Here is a 17,906-nt window from a genome sequence, read left to right on the forward strand (position 1 = left end):
GAACCACTTGAATAAGGCCTTTTCAGATAGAGCCCACCATGAAGAGGAAACATGATGGCAGCTATTGAATAAGCTATTGATCGAGTCCAGCTTGTATGTTTGGAAATGACTCAAGATAATAGTCCACGATATGAGTGATCTCAAATCTGGGGTATATATCCAAGTGTGCACAAAGGTGTCACCAAGTGCCACCACACCCCGCAAGAAAGTTAGTGCCCGTTTGACCTCGGCCATTATTTCCATCCAATTAGGCCTTTTGTTAAATTTTTAGCAACTCGGTCTAATTCCTGGCCATCGAACAATAGTTCTGGTTGTGACTTGCCCAAGAGCGACAAGGAGCAACCCTCATTCTATTGGTTCTTGGGAGACTCGGATCGACGCCCAGATAGGTACCTCGGTTTCACAATCCCGCGGGCCCGACAAATTTCAACTCTGCGTTGTTATATCACCCTCCTCCATTTATAAATACATTCTTTGTGTCGGTCACGTTAGGTTGTTGGATGATGCTAGTCGCAAGATCTGTCCTAAAACGTTCCCAAACCGCGCTGTCGAGAGCCTGCATCCTCCGGCTTCAACCCCCAGCCCCGCGTTGCGGAGACCATCTCATCGGACCGGCCGTCAATATCGCAACTCATCGTCAACCTTTCTTCAACCACTCATTTTCATCACGAGCTTCATCCAAAATGACCTTCCCACCCATCGACAGCACCATCGTTTGCCCGGCTCTCAATCTCCTCTTCCCAGGCACACCGCCAGACCTCTTCGCCTCTGAGCTCACCTTCTTCGCTTCTGTGCCTTGGACAGCGTCACTTCTGTCAGCTCCAAACACAATCCCTTTCCTTCCATCATGTCGCAACCCAGCATCGTCAGCACATGACCAGCTTTTTGGTCTCACTCTCAACAATGAACGCGGTCTCTCTCATCTCATCAGCTTCTTTCACGCCCCGAGCACCGATGCCGCCAAGGACCCCTCACACAGCATCACCGAGACCGTCACCCTCGTGTCTCTGGGTGACGGCCTCAGTGGATTTCCTGGAGTGACTCATGGCGGAATGGTTGCTTCGTTGCTTGATGAGTCCATGGGGACGATATTTGACCTGAATGGCACGTTGAGAAAGGAAGCGAGAGCGTTTCAGACGCCCAATGTGACGGGCGGGCTAGACATCAAGTTTTTGAAGCCAGTTCCCACAAACGGCGTGTATTACATCACTTCGACTGTAGATGAGACCGATGGTAGAAAGACAAGAATCCGGTGTGATTTGAAGGACAAAGATGGTGAGGTGTTGGCCAAGTGCTCAAGCAAGTGGGTGGCACTCAAGTCAAACCTGTGATTACAGAGTGGATTCGTTTGGGAATAGATACAGGCCGTCCAGGGAATGAGAAGGCGAGCAATGCTCGTAGATTAGAACATGATAAGAAAGAAATGCACAGTAGAGAATGCTAGGGTAACAAATGAAACTATCCTTGCAAAACCAATCCAGGTATCTTTTCACCACGAAGAACGTTCCAACCCATCTAGCCCAGATATCATAAGTTCGGCCGTAACAGTCATAGTCCAATCACTTGGAGCTCTCCCCCCTCTCCGACCTCATGCCAGGAACAAACGTTTTGACAGCTTCCTTGACCTTGTGCGGGTCTTCGAGAGCCTCGTATGCCGCCTCTCGCTTACTCTTCTGCCCTTGCTCCCAACCAGCCTCACGGTTATCAAGCTCACTCTCAGCTGAGCTGATGCTGCTCTGGCTTCTGTTCATCACCATGTTGATCATTCTGCCCTCGCTCTTCTTGGTTGTTCGCTGAGCCTGCTTCATATCTTGCAGCTCCTTCTCCTCCCAGTGCATCACTACAATACCAAGCTCTGGGAAGTTCTTCTCGAGGAACTCCTTCAGCAATGGAAGAGTAGACTTGTCGGGTCTATATGTGCCCGAATCATTATCAATGACAAGCTGGTAATACGCAGGGTTGTGTGGGGGGTGGTCTCTTGGTGGTCCACCAGAGACAGGCTCGTTCGGGTGTGTCTTTTCCTTGGGATGGACCTCATCCGAAGACACAGGATGCTTAAGACGTCGAATAAAGAACTCGCCCGAACAGGCGATGTACGTCTCGACATCTGAATGCATGGTATGCTTGCTCAGCATGTCAATGCCAAACTCCTTGCCCGTCTCGGTGAACCTAAACATGCCATCCAGAGTCAAAACGTAGGTGAAGATACGACCCCCCTCGTCAAAGTGGACCAGTTTAAGGAACTGAAGCGCAGCCTCTTTAGAGCACGCGTCAAAGTCGCCATACTCGGTCGACTGGTTGAAGTTGTAAATGCGGCGGTGCTGGCTGTGCAGCGCCTTATTTAGAATCTTGCCGCGTAAGCCCGTTGACGAGTAGATGGAGGCGATGATGGGTCTGAACTCGACAAACCGATGGTACAGCTTTGGAGGCACCGGGCCTTGTAGCTGCATCTCGTTGGCTTGGAAGCTATTGTAACATGTCAGTCAGGATCTTGGGATGGGGAGGGGGCACGTACTCGTATTTTTGAGTTCTCGGCTTCTTCTTCCCATTCTGATCAACCTGTTGATCTCCATCATCTCGGGCGTCGTCGTCTGCATTCGCATTCACCTTGACACCGGCGATGCGACCAATCAAAGGACTAAAGTGCTTGACCCAGGTTGTTGGTCCTACCGTGTACATCTGAGCATAAGGCGGATCGGATGGTCCCAGCAGCTCCATGCTCAAATGGAGAACGGGCGTCATATGCACGTTCGAGTTGACGACGCTGGTGAGAGCTTTAGCGAAATATGCCCTCTTGCTCATCATGCGCTTCTTGGCCTTGTACGTCTCGTCCAGCCCTTTCCATGTGTCGGATAAGCGATCAATCTTGATCGTCACGTTGCCTAGTCTGTCGTCGTGATCTGGAAAGTCCTCATCGTACATTCGGCACTTAAGCGTGAACCCAGTAGGAGGGACGTTGGCGACAACCCATTCTTCCTCCCACTTGGGCTCTGTGGTCTTCCTGATAGTCCTCGTCCTGTGAACAAGGTCTGGGTCCTCCTTGTGCCTCTTGGGTTGGGTACCTCGAAGCGTCGCGACGAGGAAAGGGTCTGAAGAGGCCGTGACAAAGTCTGCGGGAGGAAGATTGGAGGCGCTGTGAAAGATGAAGCGAATCGTGTAGCCCTGAGGCGCATCCGGTAGAGGAGTCGGGTCGAAGCCGCCGGGAGGACCATTCTTAATATTGCCGATGCGCTCCTTCAGACCGGATCCTATCCTCGTAGGATGTTTCAACAAGTTATGGCCGCCATCGTGAGAATCTTGCGACTTTGGTGCACCATTAGTTTGCGCAGTTGATGCGCCGTTCTCGCCATTGTGTGTAGTTCCGTTATGGCCATTCGTCCGGGCCTCGGCGGTGTCTGTGGCCGACATTTCGAATTGGATCGCGAGGCTGATTTCGCGGGGTTTGCGACAGTGAAGCTCGCGGCTTTCAAGATGCGCCCGACAGCGTCTCTATCGGTGAATCAAGTAGTTCCCAGGTCCGGGACAGCCGAGTAGATCAGCACTCTGTGACCGGCGCACCGGGTTTATGACAGTATGGTGAGGAGAAAGATGCAGGATTGAGTTCACGGGGAGGCGTTGGGAGGCTGGTTCGCAGGGTCCTGTGGTGTGATGGATGGTTGGTTGGATGCGCCGTCGCAACGCAGCTCGGTAGTGAGGATATCATCCGTTTTGGGTCAAGAGCTATCGATGGCGGCGGACGGTGGCTGATATTTGAATGCGCCAACGCCAGTTTTCCCCTAGACACGATTTTTTCATTCTTCTTCAGGCTGTGCGAGAAGAGACAGCAATAGCAGCCCAGCCACTCCATCTGCCCATCTACCGTATACAAGACCTTGGCGACAACGGCTGCGCAAGCTCGGCATCGCCAGCTCGCAACAGGTACCGTGGTTTCTGACGTCATGCTCACCGTCAAGACAGCTCCTGACTGTAGAAACTCCCGGATCCAACGGCACATAGTGCGCCAAGGTCTGGGCCCGTAGCGGTTAACGGGTGCCGCGTAGCGCCCAGGGTCTGGGCACTTCTGGCACTCACCCACCAAAACTCGCCGACTTGGGGGGAACCCTGATCGTCTCTCGGCGGTCATGGCCTCTTGACAGGTTCCACAGGGCTCAGCTGTTGCCTCTCATTGGCCGGTGCGTACCAATCTTCATGATGGCTTCGGAACACGGCAATGCGAACAGGCGCGGGTAATTTCCATTAAATAACTTAAACGTACATCATCAGCCTTGGGCCCTAGGATCCTGTTCTAGATCGATCAGAATGGCCCGACTAGAGATCGAGAATATGATGGAGGCCTCTCTCGCCAAGTTCACATGCTGCAGCCAAGATGCTTCATGATACTCGGCATCTGCGCACTCAAAGACATTGATCAGACCAACAGCATGATTCTTGGAAAACATATGCGAGTATCCATACCCTTGAGCCGGCGGCCTCCAACTACCGGTGTGGCCACGATAGCCAGCAAACTCTCTCTCTTTCCCTTGTACAACACAACGGCAATGCACGAAACGATGGCCAGGCTTTCGATTAACCTACAGACAGCCCTACGACAAAGTTCCCAACTGGGTTCATAAAAATGCCTTACAGGTTCAGCCTAACGGCGCAAAATACGAAAGTCCCAATGATAACTTGCGGTCTCGGCCGATATACTTCGCAACCCCTGTAACGGTCATACCGAAAACCAGGGGTCATGAGCCCTCATCTCCATGATGTGCTCGTTATAGTACTCCAAGCGCTTGACTAGTTTCATAAGTATGCCTTGTAGGGCCGGTACAACGAGGTAAAATACGAAAACTCCAATGATATATCTTCCAGTACCGGCCGATATGCTGAGTGCGGTTGCGGCCATTCCGAAGGCAAGGAGCTGTGTCAAACACTCACCTCCTTAATTGCTTGGTATCTCTTACAATCCAAGTACTCCGCCTAGAAAAATTCTTTCCGGCAACCCTTACATCGATTAGGATGTCCTAATCCTAACCAGCGTCAGCCAAGGGTGAGTCGGTAGTTGAGAGCACATGCACAACTTTTCCGATGCAGCAGTAGCAAATGTCATTTCAACGCGATACACCATTGATTCCGTTGGGCCTTCCGTAAATTTCGACCAAGATCAAGGCTGACTCAAGTTGGCATGGTAGCAGTGGTCACGAGTTTGCTGTTTATGTTGCCGTCACCTTGCATGACAGATCCACGACATTTTAGACGACGTCGTTCTCGAAACCCAATAATGGCTACAGCCAGCAGTTACTCGTCCCATAATTATGACAGGTACGAGAATATTGTACAGATAAACTTATGTATTGTCCGTTATCACCAATAGCCTTGGAATAGGTGAGCGCATCTGGCCAGATTTGCGATGTCATTGAATGGGACAGCATTTTCCACCCCAAGTCTGCTCACTTACGACAAAGAAGGGACTAGTAGACATCCTATGAGAATCTCCCACTTATTAGTCTCAGAGGTAATATGATTGTCACAAGTTTAGGTCAGGAAATGGCCAGCCTCTATCTCGGTTTTAGACCCCATACTTGCCCCGTTCTCGAAGGCGAAGCGTATGATGAGGATTGATGAACATTTTTCTTCCAGCTGGTCAGTCTATGGTATAATTAAGTTTGTCAGGCACCCAAGGTCCGTCAAAGGACATAAACTCAAGATACAGTTGTTATAGTTTTGAACTCAAGTAGTTCCAATTGAGATACGCATCCCACTCTTGGTACAAGCCATCCCTTGGCCCCAGATACTTGTTTTCCTTGTCTAGAGTATATGCTGTCAGCCTTTCAGTGGGTTACGCTGCAATAGAAGTTATCGGCCGATGTGAGCGATGTTACTGCTGCACAATGTTCAGGAACAATGCGAAAAGATGGCACCAAACGCCCTGAAAGGAGGAGGCCGGGAGATCCAGTGATGCGGAACCTGGCGAAACTCCTGCTTTATGAAACACGCACTATTTATTTGCTTTCTACTCTTTCCCTCTGCTGTCTTGGCCAGTTAAGGACTTCATATATCAGGTAACAACAAGTCACAAGAGGGAATAGTTAGTTCGCAAAGGCATTCAATTACCAGGAGAATCACCCCCAAGTTACACAACTAGTAAATACATTACTTGTTTAAGGCTCGATAGTTGAACATGGGCATTTCTCGTTCTCTTGAGTACTCCGATCAGATTTTTGCGAAACCATGTCGTCATTGACAGTCTCCGACTGAGAATTCAGGCTACTCCAGGTGGCAGCATTGTCTCCAATCGGTCATTGTATGCAGTTTTCCCTTTATATTAGCACTGACCATGCTGGCTCGAAGCATGCTCCTGTCCTTGCTATAATTCATACGAATATAATGCAAACAAAGGGGAGGTGACTCAAGAACCCAAGTTGGGTATCCTCCAGCCACTCACAGGTTCTTCAATGCTACATTGAGTAGCAAGTTCTTTGCTATCCTCCCATCAAAGAGCATGTGCCTACGCAGTCAAGGCCCTGGCGTCAGAATTCAGCCATTGACTTCGTAATGTAGCAGGACCTATGATATCTGCCAACCAAGCGCCAGCCATTGTTGTGTATTGGTCAACCACGCGCAAAAGCTACCCGGACTGAGATTCTTCTGTCTTTTTCAGATCCGTCGCGAAGCAGTGGAGTGGTATTATTCCAGGTCTCATGCGAAATAAATAGGTAGGACTTACTAGATACTTCAAAGTAAATAGCAACGGCATGTGGCGGTGATACTCCAGGTTCTCATACCCATTGAGGCTACGAGGATACTCGATTTATCATGCTCTCTTTTTCTACCAAGGCTAGTTCTATACCAACTCATCATCAGCTAACTAAATCCAGCTGGTGTTCAAGTATGCTCCTCGACGCTCGGTCGGGTGCCGATCAAAGACATACAAGTACTTCCTTTTGCACTACAGAACGACAGTTGAATACATACCACCTTCTTGCTTCTGATCAGTCGCAAGTCTCCGACGACCATGGGTATCCCTTCAGCCACCGGAGTCGGCCGAGCCCTCTAGCAGGTTCTGATCAAGCTGAAAGCAGGCCATATGAGGCCACCTCGTGTTGCTTCATATACATCCCTTGCTTTCTTTTTATTGTCTTAGCAGCCCCCACGCGAAGGTCCTGAATGTGGTGCTTTGTACAGGCTTCATGGAGCTCAACAACGCAATCTCCAATGTTTTGATACACTCTTTTAGTCTCGGTTTCAAGTTATCTTTCTAGCCCGTTTCCCACATTGTTAAAATGCCATGAGAGATCGTCCAAGATGTCAAAGCACAGCCCAGAGTGGAGTGGGCCCAGGCATATTGTCGCGGCTACATCGGTTGGCAAGAATGCAGGTAAAAGCGAGGTCTCGGATGAGACCATGTTTCAAGCTTGTGAGCTCGGTGTTATGATCGTGGTGTTTAGCAAAAATCATCGATCCCCGAGAAGCTCAATTCGTCCCGATGTTTCACCTGCCAAGCCATGCTTCCAGCACGCCTCAATGCACCACCAATTACGTCTTTTCAACATGCGTGTAAGTCTGGGAAACCTCAACTTCAATAGGTACCCCAGTGTCTTTTCAAATCCCATAATAGAGGTCCTATGCACCGTCAAGATAATCACTATGACGCAATGTTCTCTCGGGTATCTCCCAACAGTCACATCACCCATCCCCATTCGAGAAGGTCCATGCTAACCAGTCACACAAAACGCATGGTGATATAAACATCGGCGTCTCTTCGCAACAATACATCGCTTGAGGGCTGATATCCTGCCGAGTACAACACCACATGCTCGCCTCTCCAGTCTCTACTCTCCACGTGTCGGGCGCTACTATCCAACACCGAGACATGAAGCGCATGGCTCGGTTGCATGCCCATGTCTTTTGCGAGCTGCGCACTTGTGAGACGAGTCTGGAGGAGCCACGAAGGATGGGAACGATCGGTGTGGCATGCAAAAGATGTTTCACGACGTTGCTGGTGTGGAGTACAGCACATATGTCCTCGATTGTGATGATGGCCATCGTCGATGAGCTCTGGCTCGGGGGAGACTTGCAGAGCGCCTGCATGGTACGTCCGATATGTTTCGGATTCATGCCTTGTAGGATTCATGCGGAGGGGACATCTAGTCAGCTTTCCAACAGTCTCAGCTCTAAAGCCCCTCAAATCTGATTTGTTGTCAGCAAGTATGATGACATGGCCGAGCCCATGAAAGCTGAGATAGTTATCAATCTACATATATCAGAACCCCAGGTCAAGGTCGCCATCTCGATATTGAAGAGCCGCCGTCTCGGAAGATATGCAGGGCAACCTACCTCCAGTTACTCAAGGATGGTCTTCTGAGAAACTGCAATCAGAGATCGAGGCATCACAGATGCAAGATGCCGCAGGCACGATCTGCACGACGTCAATTGAGGACGATTCAGTGGTGACCCTAGAGTCGTGGAAAACTCCGCCCTTGACTGTCACACAAACAACTTCCAGCCGCAGTATCACACTTGCTGGGACACGCTCGCTGAACTCATTCGCGCAAGCGACTCAGTTTCCGACTTGTCATCACGGGGAGATTGAAGTGCCTGCAAGGTATCAGACTACCTTGTCAGTATCACGCCCGCATCCCCGAGAAGCCCGAAATACTTCGGCCGCGTGGGCCTCAAGTCGTCCTGCAGCAAGGTATGGGTGACGGGTTGCAACATGAGAGCACGCTGCGGCAGGCCGATTCTGGGGCTACGGATACTTATGCATGGTTTCTTGGCGGTTATCTGGGTGTGGTGTCTAGTGATAGACTATGGCAGCTGAAATATCCCTACCCATGATCTGACTGTGAGAGGATGGAGTGAGTGGGCGGTCGAAACATGGCCAACCAGCAACCCAGCCGGCGTGTCGGCCGAGATTAGGCTGGACTAGAGGAGCGAGCCGGGTTGAAACGAGGCTGAGGGATAATATTGACACTGCCTCGTTTCATGTTGGTCTCTCTGGTGTCATGTTGTCTTGATAAACCATGAAAGGCGTTGCTTTTTTTTCCAAGCTTGGAAGAGGACGAGCATCAAGACCCACTGCGTCGTCGCCTGAGACGGACGGTATGCGCGTGAATATGTATGGATGTATCTCCGCAGCAGGTACAGTCCCTGTGTACTGGAGAGTACATTGACTAAGAATACATCATCCGGTAGAATAGGCAGATGTAGTTTGTTTGACGAAGAGACCCTAAGTGATTCATGGTGATGATTGGTTTGGATGTAGAATCATCCGTCCATCCGCCGTGATGGAGACAGCCAGGCCAAGCCAAGGACCGAATACGCACCCTTTGGGCACAGCAGCGGCTACAATTGATGGAGGGACAGTACCGTACTTTTCCGGAACCAACAAGGGGATTTACCGCCCTTTCTGAATGAACCCTGCACGTGTTGCCATCCAAGGCCACAGTATCACGACAATCAAATGTATCTTTTTCTTTTCCTGGGCTTCCATGGATTCTCGATTCTGCGAGCTTCTCCCACTCGTCATCCCAAGTGGAGCCTTCACGCAAGCTGATTGGCATTGCTCGTCATTCTGGCTTGTCCATGCCCCGCCGTCGATCTCATTGCCCCTCCATTGCGCCCTGGGATTGGAAGAGCTGACCCCGGCTCTGAAGCCATCCAACCACGCATCGCCGAGCTCTCAACACTCCCTCCTTCGTTCGTACCTTACTGTACCTTTTCAAGTCCTGGTCTGGTCTGGCTCCTGGCTGTGATTCATTGTACCTGCCTTCCCGATTCTGCTCCAGCTGCTCTCTGCTCAGCTCTCCCCTTTCCCTTTAAAGGTCCACGTCCGTCTCCTCCCTTCCAACATGCGGTCTTTCTCTCTTGCATCCGTCTCCCGCGCATCTCGCATCACCACTAGACTCAACTCCTTTGCACCTCAATCTCGCAACTTCTCATTTACACAAGCAATCATGGGCGTTACCAAGACTACTCACCAGGAGGGCACCGGCGCTGTCCCTCAGGTCGGCCAGACCGTCACCATTGAGTACACTGGCTACCTCAAGGACGAGTCCAAGCCCGACAACAAGGGCGCCAAGTAAGCATCCAGCCGGCCTCTTCATCACTGAAGCTTCGGCCATAGCTAACCTTTCCCTCTTCAGGTTCGACTCTTCCGTTGGCCGCGGCGACTTTGTCGTCAAGATTGGCGTTGGCCAGGTCATCAAGGGTACGCGAGCCCCATACCCGTCCTCCGCCTTTCCGAGCAACTAGAGACAGGACATTCGATGCTAACAAACTACGCTCTCCAGGCTGGGATGAGGGTGTCACACAGATGCAGGTTGGCGAGAAGGCCACCCTTGACATCTCTCCGTAAGCTCTCCTCCTCATACTTTGCGTCGCAAGCAATTGCTAACAAGCTTCTTCCAGCGACTACGGCTATGGTGCTCGGTAAGCCCCGCTCCCCCAAGTGGCTCATTGTTGTCGCCGGAGCTCCGACCCTATTTACATCATCTTGAACGAGCTTCACAAAACGCGCATTAGCTAACACAACTACTACAGCGGCTTCCCCGGTCACATTCCCCCCAACTCTAGCCTCATCTTGTAAGTACACATAGCTCGTCACAGCCAATCGGACATGCCACTAATGTTGACTTTAGCGATGTCGAGCTCAAGAAGGTCCAATAAATGCGCCAATTGTCGCCGTCGCTGTCGGTCGCCTTCGGCAACTGGGGATTTGAACGGATCTGCCAGCTCAACGAACCTACGACTAGCCCATTGCTCATTATACCCAGAGATACCTAGTATTGGGCGCAGTTCGATCCGGGTAGCTTCTACACCGCTATCGTAACTATGCGAACGGCTAAATAAAGAACAATCGATGCCTGCCCTTATTTCATGCTGCGGTGATTAACTTTTGCTCATCCTTGTCTTGCTTCTTGCGCCTGGATAGAGCTCCACTCGAGTCAGAGGTAGCCCAAACTTTGGGCGTATCCGTATGACTGCTGCAGATGTAAACGACTCATGTCATGGCTGCCCATTCATCTCCTCTGTAATACTATAACCTGGGCATTTTCTTTCACTCATGAGAGCTCATGATCTTGAGCTGCAGTGAACATGCATGGCGTGCCCCGCGAAATACTTTGACCCCGCCAACGAGGACCAAGCACTGTACCTCACCGAAGCAGGGCGAAGCTCATCCCAGACCGGACTGGCGCTGACAAAAGTAGCCGGCGACCACCACCATCAACAACCTTTTTGGATTACTGTGCATAGACCCTACTAAGCCGGATGAGGTCAGTAGAATCCAACAGAATCATTGTGCAGGTACAGGTGGCCAGTTTTGTCGAGTTCTGACCCATGCCTTGGAGGGCCCCAGAGCCCACCAAAGCTCCAGGGTAGTCATCCTCTCACTGGCCGCGGGGCAACCAGCTGGTGTGTGTGCCTGGCCTGTCACCCCACTCACTCCAAGTCATGGATGTTGCCCCTCATCCTCACCCTTCATCGGCTTTCTTGTTCGCTTATGTAAGGCACCAGCTGGATTACCCGCTCCCAGCACGCGCCAGCTCATGCCTCATGCCGCACCGCACTATCTACACTAAGCCACCTCGGGCCATTACCTCATCAACCGTCCACTACGCGCTGCTCACAGCCTCAGTCTTCTCTTCTACCTGACTCCGTGGCAGGAATTCTCGTCTCTCACAAACCACTGATTTCCATACCAACGTACACATTTTATTATCACCGCTACCGTCTGCGACGAGCATCGAAATCGCCCGCAGATACATCCATCTCTCGTCCATCTTCCGTCTGCCCCTCACCGTCAACCTTTTGATCGGCGGGGTTGAGCTCTGCCTGGTGCTGGATCACCTTTGCAACCGCCCGGTTTACCACCTTCAACATAGCGTCTGAAGCAGACAAGCTGGGGAAGCGAAAGCTCTCCAACGGGGAGTCACCTACCCATAAGCGCACCATGGTTGTGAGTACATCCTGTCTAGGCTTGCCCTTTTTAAGGCTGCAACTTCGTGATGCCACGGATCATGCTGAGTGCGGGCAGAGGGCCCGTTCCCATCTGCACGCTTTCGACCCGTTGGCGCAAGCTCAACATGACTAAAGCTAACCCTTGCTCGACTTCTAGGACCAGAAGCTGCCCGAGGTCGACCTCGCGACCCGGATGCAGGTCGACGAGTCCGTCATCGGACACACCGAGATCGACGAATCCCTCTACAGCCGACAGCTCTATGTTTTGGGCCACGAGGCCATGAAGCGCATGGGCGCTTCGAATGTGCTCATTGTCGGTCTGAAGGGTCTCGGTGTTGAGGTCGCCAAGAACATCGCCTTGGCAGGTGTCAAGAGTCTTACCCTCTACGACCCCGCTCCAGTTCAACTTGCCGACCTCTCCTCTCAGTTCTTCCTCACCCCCAGCGACGTCGGCAAGCCCAGAGATGAGGTCACTGTGCCCCGTGTTGCCGAGCTGAACGCCTACACCCCCGTCAAGGTCCACCAGTCTCCCGGCCTGGACGATAACTTCTCCCAGTTCGACAAGTACCAGATCGTCGTCCTAACCAACGTTCCTATCCACCACCAGAAGGCCATCGGCGATTACTGCCACAACAAGGGCATCTATGTCGTTATTGCCGACACCTTTGGTCTCTTCGGTTCCATTTTCTGCGATTTTGGCGACAAGTTCACCGTCATCGATCCTACTGGCGAGACTCCTCTTAGCGGTATCGTTGCTGGAGTCGATGAGGAGGGCCTGGTCTCTGCTTTGGACGAGACCCGACACGGACTGGAAGATGGCGACTACGTGACATTCTCCGAGATCGAAGGTATGGAAGCTCTGAACGGCTGTGAGCCCCGCAAGATTACTGTCAAGGGCCCTTATACCTTCTCGATTGGCGACGTGTCTGGGCTGGGCCAGTATCAGCGGGGCGGCATGTACCAGCAAGTCAAGATGCCTAAGATCGTCAACTTCAAGAGTTTCACCAATGCCCTGAAGGAGCCCGAGTTCCTCATCTCCGATTTTGCCAAGTTCGACCGCCCTCAGCAGCTGCACCTTGGTTTCCAGGCTCTGCATGCCTTCCAGGTCTCGAAGGGGCGACTCCCCAACCCCATGGACGACGAGGATGCGACCATAGTTTTGGGTGCCGCCAAGAAGTTTGCCGAGGAGGAGGGCCTGGAGCTTGAGCTGGACGAGAAGCTGCTGAAGGAGCTGAGCTATCAGGCTCTGGGTGACCTCAACCCCATGGCTGCTTACTTTGGTGGTATCACGGCTCAGGAGATCTTGAAGGCCGTTTCTGGCAAGTTCCAGCCCATCAACCAGTGGATGTACTTTGATTCTCTCGAGTCTCTCCCCACAAGTACCAAGCGTTCTCCCGAGCTTTGCAAGCCTATTGGTAGCCGTTATGACGGCCAGATCGCTGTCTTTGGAACCGAGTACCAGAACAAGATTGCGAACCTGAAGCAATTCCTTGTCGGAGCTGGTGCTATTGGATGCGAGATGCTCAAGAACTGGGCCATGATCGGTCTTGGAACGGGCCCCGAGGGCAAGATCTGGGTGACTGACATGGACTCGATTGAGAGGAGCAACCTGAACCGACAGTTCCTCTTCCGTGCCGCAGATGTTGGAGGCATGAAGAGTGACTGTGCCGCCAAGGCAGTTCAGCGCATGAACCCCGACCTCGAAGGTCATATTGTGACGCTGAAGGAACGCGTTAGCCCCGATACCGAAAGCGTTTTCAATGAAGACTTCTGGCGCAACCTCGATGGTGTTACCAATGCTCTCGACAACGTTGAGGCGCGAACATATGTGGATCGACGATGTGTCTTCTTCCAGAAGCCTCTTCTCGAGAGTGGTACTCTTGGAACCAAGGGTAACACACAGGTTGTCCTTCCTCACCTTACCGAATCCTACTCTTCCTCGCAGGATCCCCCTGAGAAGGAATTCCCCATGTGTACTATTCGATCTTTCCCCAACCGCATTGAGCACACCATCGCATGGTCCAAGGAGTACATGTTTGAGAAGCTCTTTGTCAAGGCTCCCCAGACTGTCAACCTGTACTTGACCCAGCCCAACTTCTTGGAGTCTACTCTGAAGCAGGGTGGCAACCAGAAGGAGACACTCGAGACGATCCGCAACTACCTCACAACCGAGCGACCACGAACTTTTGAGGACTGTATCGCCTGGGCTCGTCGACTCTTTGAGACTGAGTTTGCCAACAAGATCCAGCAACTTCTGTACAACTTCCCCAAGGACTCCGAGACATCGTCCGGAACACCCTTCTGGTCTGGCCCCAAGCGTGCTCCGGATGCGCTCAAGTTTGATCCCAACAACCCGACACACTTTGGGTTCATCGTGGCCGCTGCCAACCTCCACGCCTTCAACTACGACATCAAGTCGCCTGGAACTGACAGGTCCATCTACCTGCGGGAACTAGACAACGTCATTGTGCCCGATTTCACCCCTGACTCGAATGTGAAGATTCAGGCGGATGATAAGGAGCCCGCACCCGTAAGTAATTGCATAGTCCCTGAAAGATGAGAAACTAATCGGATCTAGGAACCGGAGGCAAGCGCCTTCGACGACAACGATGAGCTGGATAAGCTGACGGCTAGCCTGCCCGCACCCAACACCCTGTCCGGCTTCCAGCTGGTACCTGTGGACTTTGAGAAGGACGACGACTCGAACCACCACATCGACTTCATTACCGCTTGCAGTAACTTGAGAGCGGAGAACTACAAGATCGAGCCTGCTGATCGCCACAAGACCAAGTTCATTGCTGGCAAGATCATTCCCGCCATTGCCACTACAACGGCCCTGGTCACCGGCCTGGTGGTCCTGGAGCTGTTCAAGATCATTGATGGCAAGGATGATATCGAGCAGTACAAGAACGGTTTCATCAACCTGGCCCTGCCCTTCTTTGGCTTCAGTGAGCCCATCGCCAGTCCCAAGGTGGTGTACAAGGGACCTGAGGGTGACGTCACACTGGACAAGATTTGGGATCGATTCGAGATTGAGGACATTACTCTGAGGGAGCTTTTGGATACCTTCAAGGAGAAGGGACTGAGCATCAGCATGCTCAGCTCAGGTGTCAGCCTTCTGTATGCCTCTTTCTTCCCTCCTGCCAAGTTGAAGGAGCGATATGAGATGAAGCTGAGCAAGCTTGTGGAGACGATCTCGAAGAAGCCTATCCCTGAGCACCAGAAGGAGGTCATCTTTGAGATTGTAGCGGAGGATCTCGCTGAGGAGGATGTGGAGGTCCCCTACATCAAGGTCAAGATTGCATAAGTGAAATGAGAATGTTATGTCGGTCATTCAGATATGTAAGGAAGCGATAGAAGGAACAGAGTGCGAAAGAGCACACGAATAAAGGATGAGCGAATTCATAAAGATAGATGAAATCCATTATGCTTGATGTGACTATGAAGGTGTTGCACCACTTTGAACATGCTGTTTACGCTGGCCCAGATGGTGTAGGGATGCCTCATGGCATTGAGTGAATGGAATGCGGGGTAGCCGAGACAACCTTGACTGGAGGTTTCGGAGTGGCACAGCATTGAAGTCAATATCGTATTGTCAAGAAAAGATGCATTTGAGGCCAATAACCGGACGTGCTTACAGTAGTTTCCTACCTAGCTTCACATCAAGTAGTTTACGAAGGCTCATGTCATGATGAATAGGCAGCTTATCAAGACAAGACAGCGAATTAACTAAGCGGCACGCAGGCGAGTGGGGGTGACCCATTACGCCACGATTATGAAATCGGAGACGCACAGCTCTAGGACGGGATAGCTCGACCAGCGCGGAGCTCTAGAAAGAACCAACAGATTGTAAGGCTGGGCTCTGCCTGCGTGAAGTAGTTAGACTGTACCTGGTGAGGGGCTGGCTGCTGAGCAAGTCTTAGTGAGCAAGGGTGATACGACATTTCTGCTTGAGAGAGGAGGGGTCGAGTATAAAGGTTGCTTGTCGCCGTCATTAATCGAGCTTGGTTCCGCTTTGTGAAATGTCGATGCAAGCATTGAGGATTCGAGCATTTGGAGCTTGGAACCAGAATTTACTCTTGAAGCAGAAGAAACAGTCTGTGAGATCTTTGACATATCTCGCGAATTCGGTGAAGCCATCACCGACAACGACATCCAATTTCAACATCCAATTTTCGAATCAGATCAGAATGGTCAGTTGATGGTTACTTGCTCTTGTTCACGATTTGCTAACACAACCATAGTCAAGCACCGGCTTTTCGGTCACCGACTGGGTGAAGCCCGGCGACAAGTCTGGCGAGTTTAAGCGTCAAGTCAGTTCATTCCGCGACTGGATCTCTCGAAAGCCCGGCGCCCAGTACCCTCCCGAAAAGGGCCGCTACCACCTCTACGTGAGCTACGCATGCCCTTGGGCGTGCCGCACCCTCATCGCCCGACACCTCAAGGGTCTTCAGGACTTTGTCTCCTTCTCTGTGGTGCACTGGCACCTTGGACAGGGCGGCTGGCGCTTTGTGACCAAGGAGGATGGTGATGTTCCCGGAGAGAATGTTGTGCCTGACCCGATTGAGGGCCACGAGGCATTCACGCATCTGAAGGAGGTGTACTTTGAGAGTGAGAAGGATTATCAGGGACGATACACTGTACCCGTGCTGTACGACAAGAAGACCAAGAGGATTGTGAGCAACGAGAGCAGTGAGATTCTGCGCATGTTTGGCACTGAGGTTAGTTGTTTGTACCCTCACAATCTGATTCTATGACTGACTCGCAGACAGTTCGATGACCTCCTGGATGAGGAGCACAAGGCCATCCAGCTGTACCCTGAGAACCTGCAGAAGCAGATTGAGGAGACACACGAGTGGACGTACGACCTCATCAACAACGGCGTGTACAAGTCTGGCTTTGCCACGACGAGCGAGGCGTACGAGCGCAACGTGGTGGCGCTCTTTGAGGCGCTGGACCGAGCCGAGAAGCATCTCTCATCGCAAGAAGGCCCCTACTACTTTGGAGCCAACATTACCGAAGCCGACATCAGACTGTGAGTTTCTTCTCCCTCCCTAAACTTGTCTTGTACACTGACACCCTTCAGGTACGTCACCATCATCCGCTTCGACCCTGTCTACGTGCAGCACTTCAAGTGCAACATCCGCGACATCCGCTCCGGGTACCCGGCGATTCACCAGTGGATGCGCAACCTGTACTGGAACGTGCCTGCGTTCAAGGAGACGACGCAGTTTGAGCACATCAAGTGGCACTACACGAGGAGCCACACTCAGATCAACCCCTTTGCTATTACTCCTGTCGGCCCGCTGCCGCACATCCTGCCGTTGGATGAGGAGGTCGTGGCTGTTGGTGCGGCTCTTAAGAAGTAGATGATATAGATGCTGAAATGAAACTTGAATTTGAATGAAAATGAGGTTTTGATCTAGGCTTGTCTTATTCGCTTGTCTGTCGCTTGTCTGTATTTTGGGCGATGTGTCAGTTTTCAAGATTGCTGGTGTATGGCTCAAACTGAAAACAGATTGATCAAATCAACAATTGCCAAGGGAGCAGTTGGCTAATTGATATCGGATGCCATGAAACAATTATCTTGGGAAATGGTCAATAGTGTCTTGTATCAGTGTGTTGAATAACAACCCATGAGCAAGAGAAAGGGATCGCAAAATGGAATCCTCATAGAGCCCCTTCAAACGGTTTATTCAATCCTTACGCTGGAATGATTCAGGAATGTGGGCCAAATATCCGCTCCCATCAACAAAGCGATAGCTCCAACAACTCGAGGCTCCGAATGCCCTCTGCTAGCCCGTCAAAGAAAGCCGAGTCCGGAGCCGGTGCCAAAGCCGGACAGCTTTTGTCTGGGTACATCGATGGGCAGACCATCGCGCGTACCCACAAAGGTAGCTGGGCAACGTCGCGTGGGCGCGGGCGAGCTCCAGGGGACAGCTTGCCACTGAGACCAACCCCTA

At 51.7% G+C, this 17,906-nt stretch overlaps 5 protein-coding genes across 5 annotated transcripts; 4 read left to right on the forward strand and 1 right to left on the reverse strand.

Moving 5' to 3' along the window:
• Positions 1–683: 683 nt before the first annotated feature.
• On the forward strand, positions 684–1,331 carry NECHADRAFT_76148 (uncharacterized protein; the record flags this gene model as incomplete). Its single annotated transcript, XM_003045823.1, has 1 exon — positions 684–1,331. The coding sequence occupies one exon, from the start codon at positions 684–686 to the stop codon at positions 1,329–1,331; it is 648 nt and encodes a 215-aa protein (XP_003045869.1).
• A 38-nt stretch (positions 1,332–1,369) lies between these two features.
• NECHADRAFT_57922 (uncharacterized protein) lies at positions 1,370–3,759 on the reverse strand. Its single transcript, XM_003046383.1, has 2 exons — positions 2,516–3,759; positions 1,370–2,466 (listed from the first exon to the last, which is right to left on the reverse strand). Exons 1-2 carry the CDS (start codon positions 3,406–3,408, stop codon positions 1,560–1,562), a joined length of 1,800 nt encoding a protein of 599 aa, XP_003046429.1. The 5' UTR covers positions 3,409–3,759; the 3' UTR covers positions 1,370–1,559.
• Positions 3,760–9,756: 5,997 nt separating this feature from the next.
• Positions 9,757–10,850, forward strand: NECHADRAFT_57924 (uncharacterized protein). The gene is made up of 6 exons (XM_003045824.1): positions 9,757–10,063; positions 10,128–10,192; positions 10,275–10,335; positions 10,393–10,413; positions 10,525–10,566; positions 10,623–10,850. Exons 1-6 carry the CDS (start codon positions 9,834–9,836, stop codon positions 10,648–10,650), a joined length of 447 nt encoding a protein of 148 aa, XP_003045870.1. The 5' UTR covers positions 9,757–9,833; the 3' UTR covers positions 10,651–10,850.
• A 1,085-nt stretch (positions 10,851–11,935) lies between these two features.
• On the forward strand, positions 11,936–15,381 carry NECHADRAFT_103344 (uncharacterized protein; the record flags this gene model as incomplete). The annotated part of the gene is made up of 3 exons (XM_003045825.1): positions 11,936–11,941; positions 12,101–14,473; positions 14,522–15,381. The coding sequence occupies 3 exons, from the start codon at positions 11,936–11,938 to the stop codon at positions 15,248–15,250; spliced, it is 3,108 nt and encodes a 1,035-aa protein (XP_003045871.1). The 3' UTR covers positions 15,251–15,381.
• Positions 15,382–16,133: 752 nt separating this feature from the next.
• Positions 16,134–17,312, forward strand: NECHADRAFT_76152 (uncharacterized protein; the record flags this gene model as incomplete). The annotated part of the gene is made up of 4 exons (XM_003045826.1): positions 16,134–16,136; positions 16,188–16,664; positions 16,716–16,978; positions 17,030–17,312. 4 exons carry the CDS (start codon positions 16,134–16,136, stop codon positions 17,310–17,312), a joined length of 1,026 nt encoding a protein of 341 aa, XP_003045872.1.
• Between the last annotated feature and the right edge of the window lie 594 nt (positions 17,313–17,906).

This window comes from Fusarium vanettenii (genome assembly GCF_000151355.1).
Source record: "Fusarium vanettenii 77-13-4 chromosome 2 genomic scaffold NECHAsca_18_chr2_1_0, whole genome shotgun sequence".
Lineage (NCBI taxonomy): Eukaryota > Fungi > Ascomycota > Sordariomycetes > Hypocreales > Nectriaceae > Fusarium > Fusarium vanettenii.

Coding starts and splice junctions, on each gene's coding strand:
- NECHADRAFT_57922 (XM_003046383.1), bottom strand. CDS start 3,408: ATGTCGGCCACAGACACCGCCGAGGCCCGGACGAATGGCCATAACGGA. Junction 2,467..2,515: donor CCGAGAACTCAAAAATACGA/GTACGTGCCCCC, acceptor ATGTTACAATAG/CTTCCAAGCCAACGAGATGC.
- NECHADRAFT_57924 (XM_003045824.1), top strand. CDS start 9,834: ATGCGGTCTTTCTCTCTTGCATCCGTCTCCCGCGCATCTCGCATCACC. Junction 10,336..10,392: donor GCCACCCTTGACATCTCTCC/GTAAGCTCTCCT, acceptor AGCTTCTTCCAG/CGACTACGGCTATGGTGCTC. Junction 10,414..10,524: donor GACTACGGCTATGGTGCTCG/GTAAGCCCCGCT, acceptor CAACTACTACAG/CGGCTTCCCCGGTCACATTC.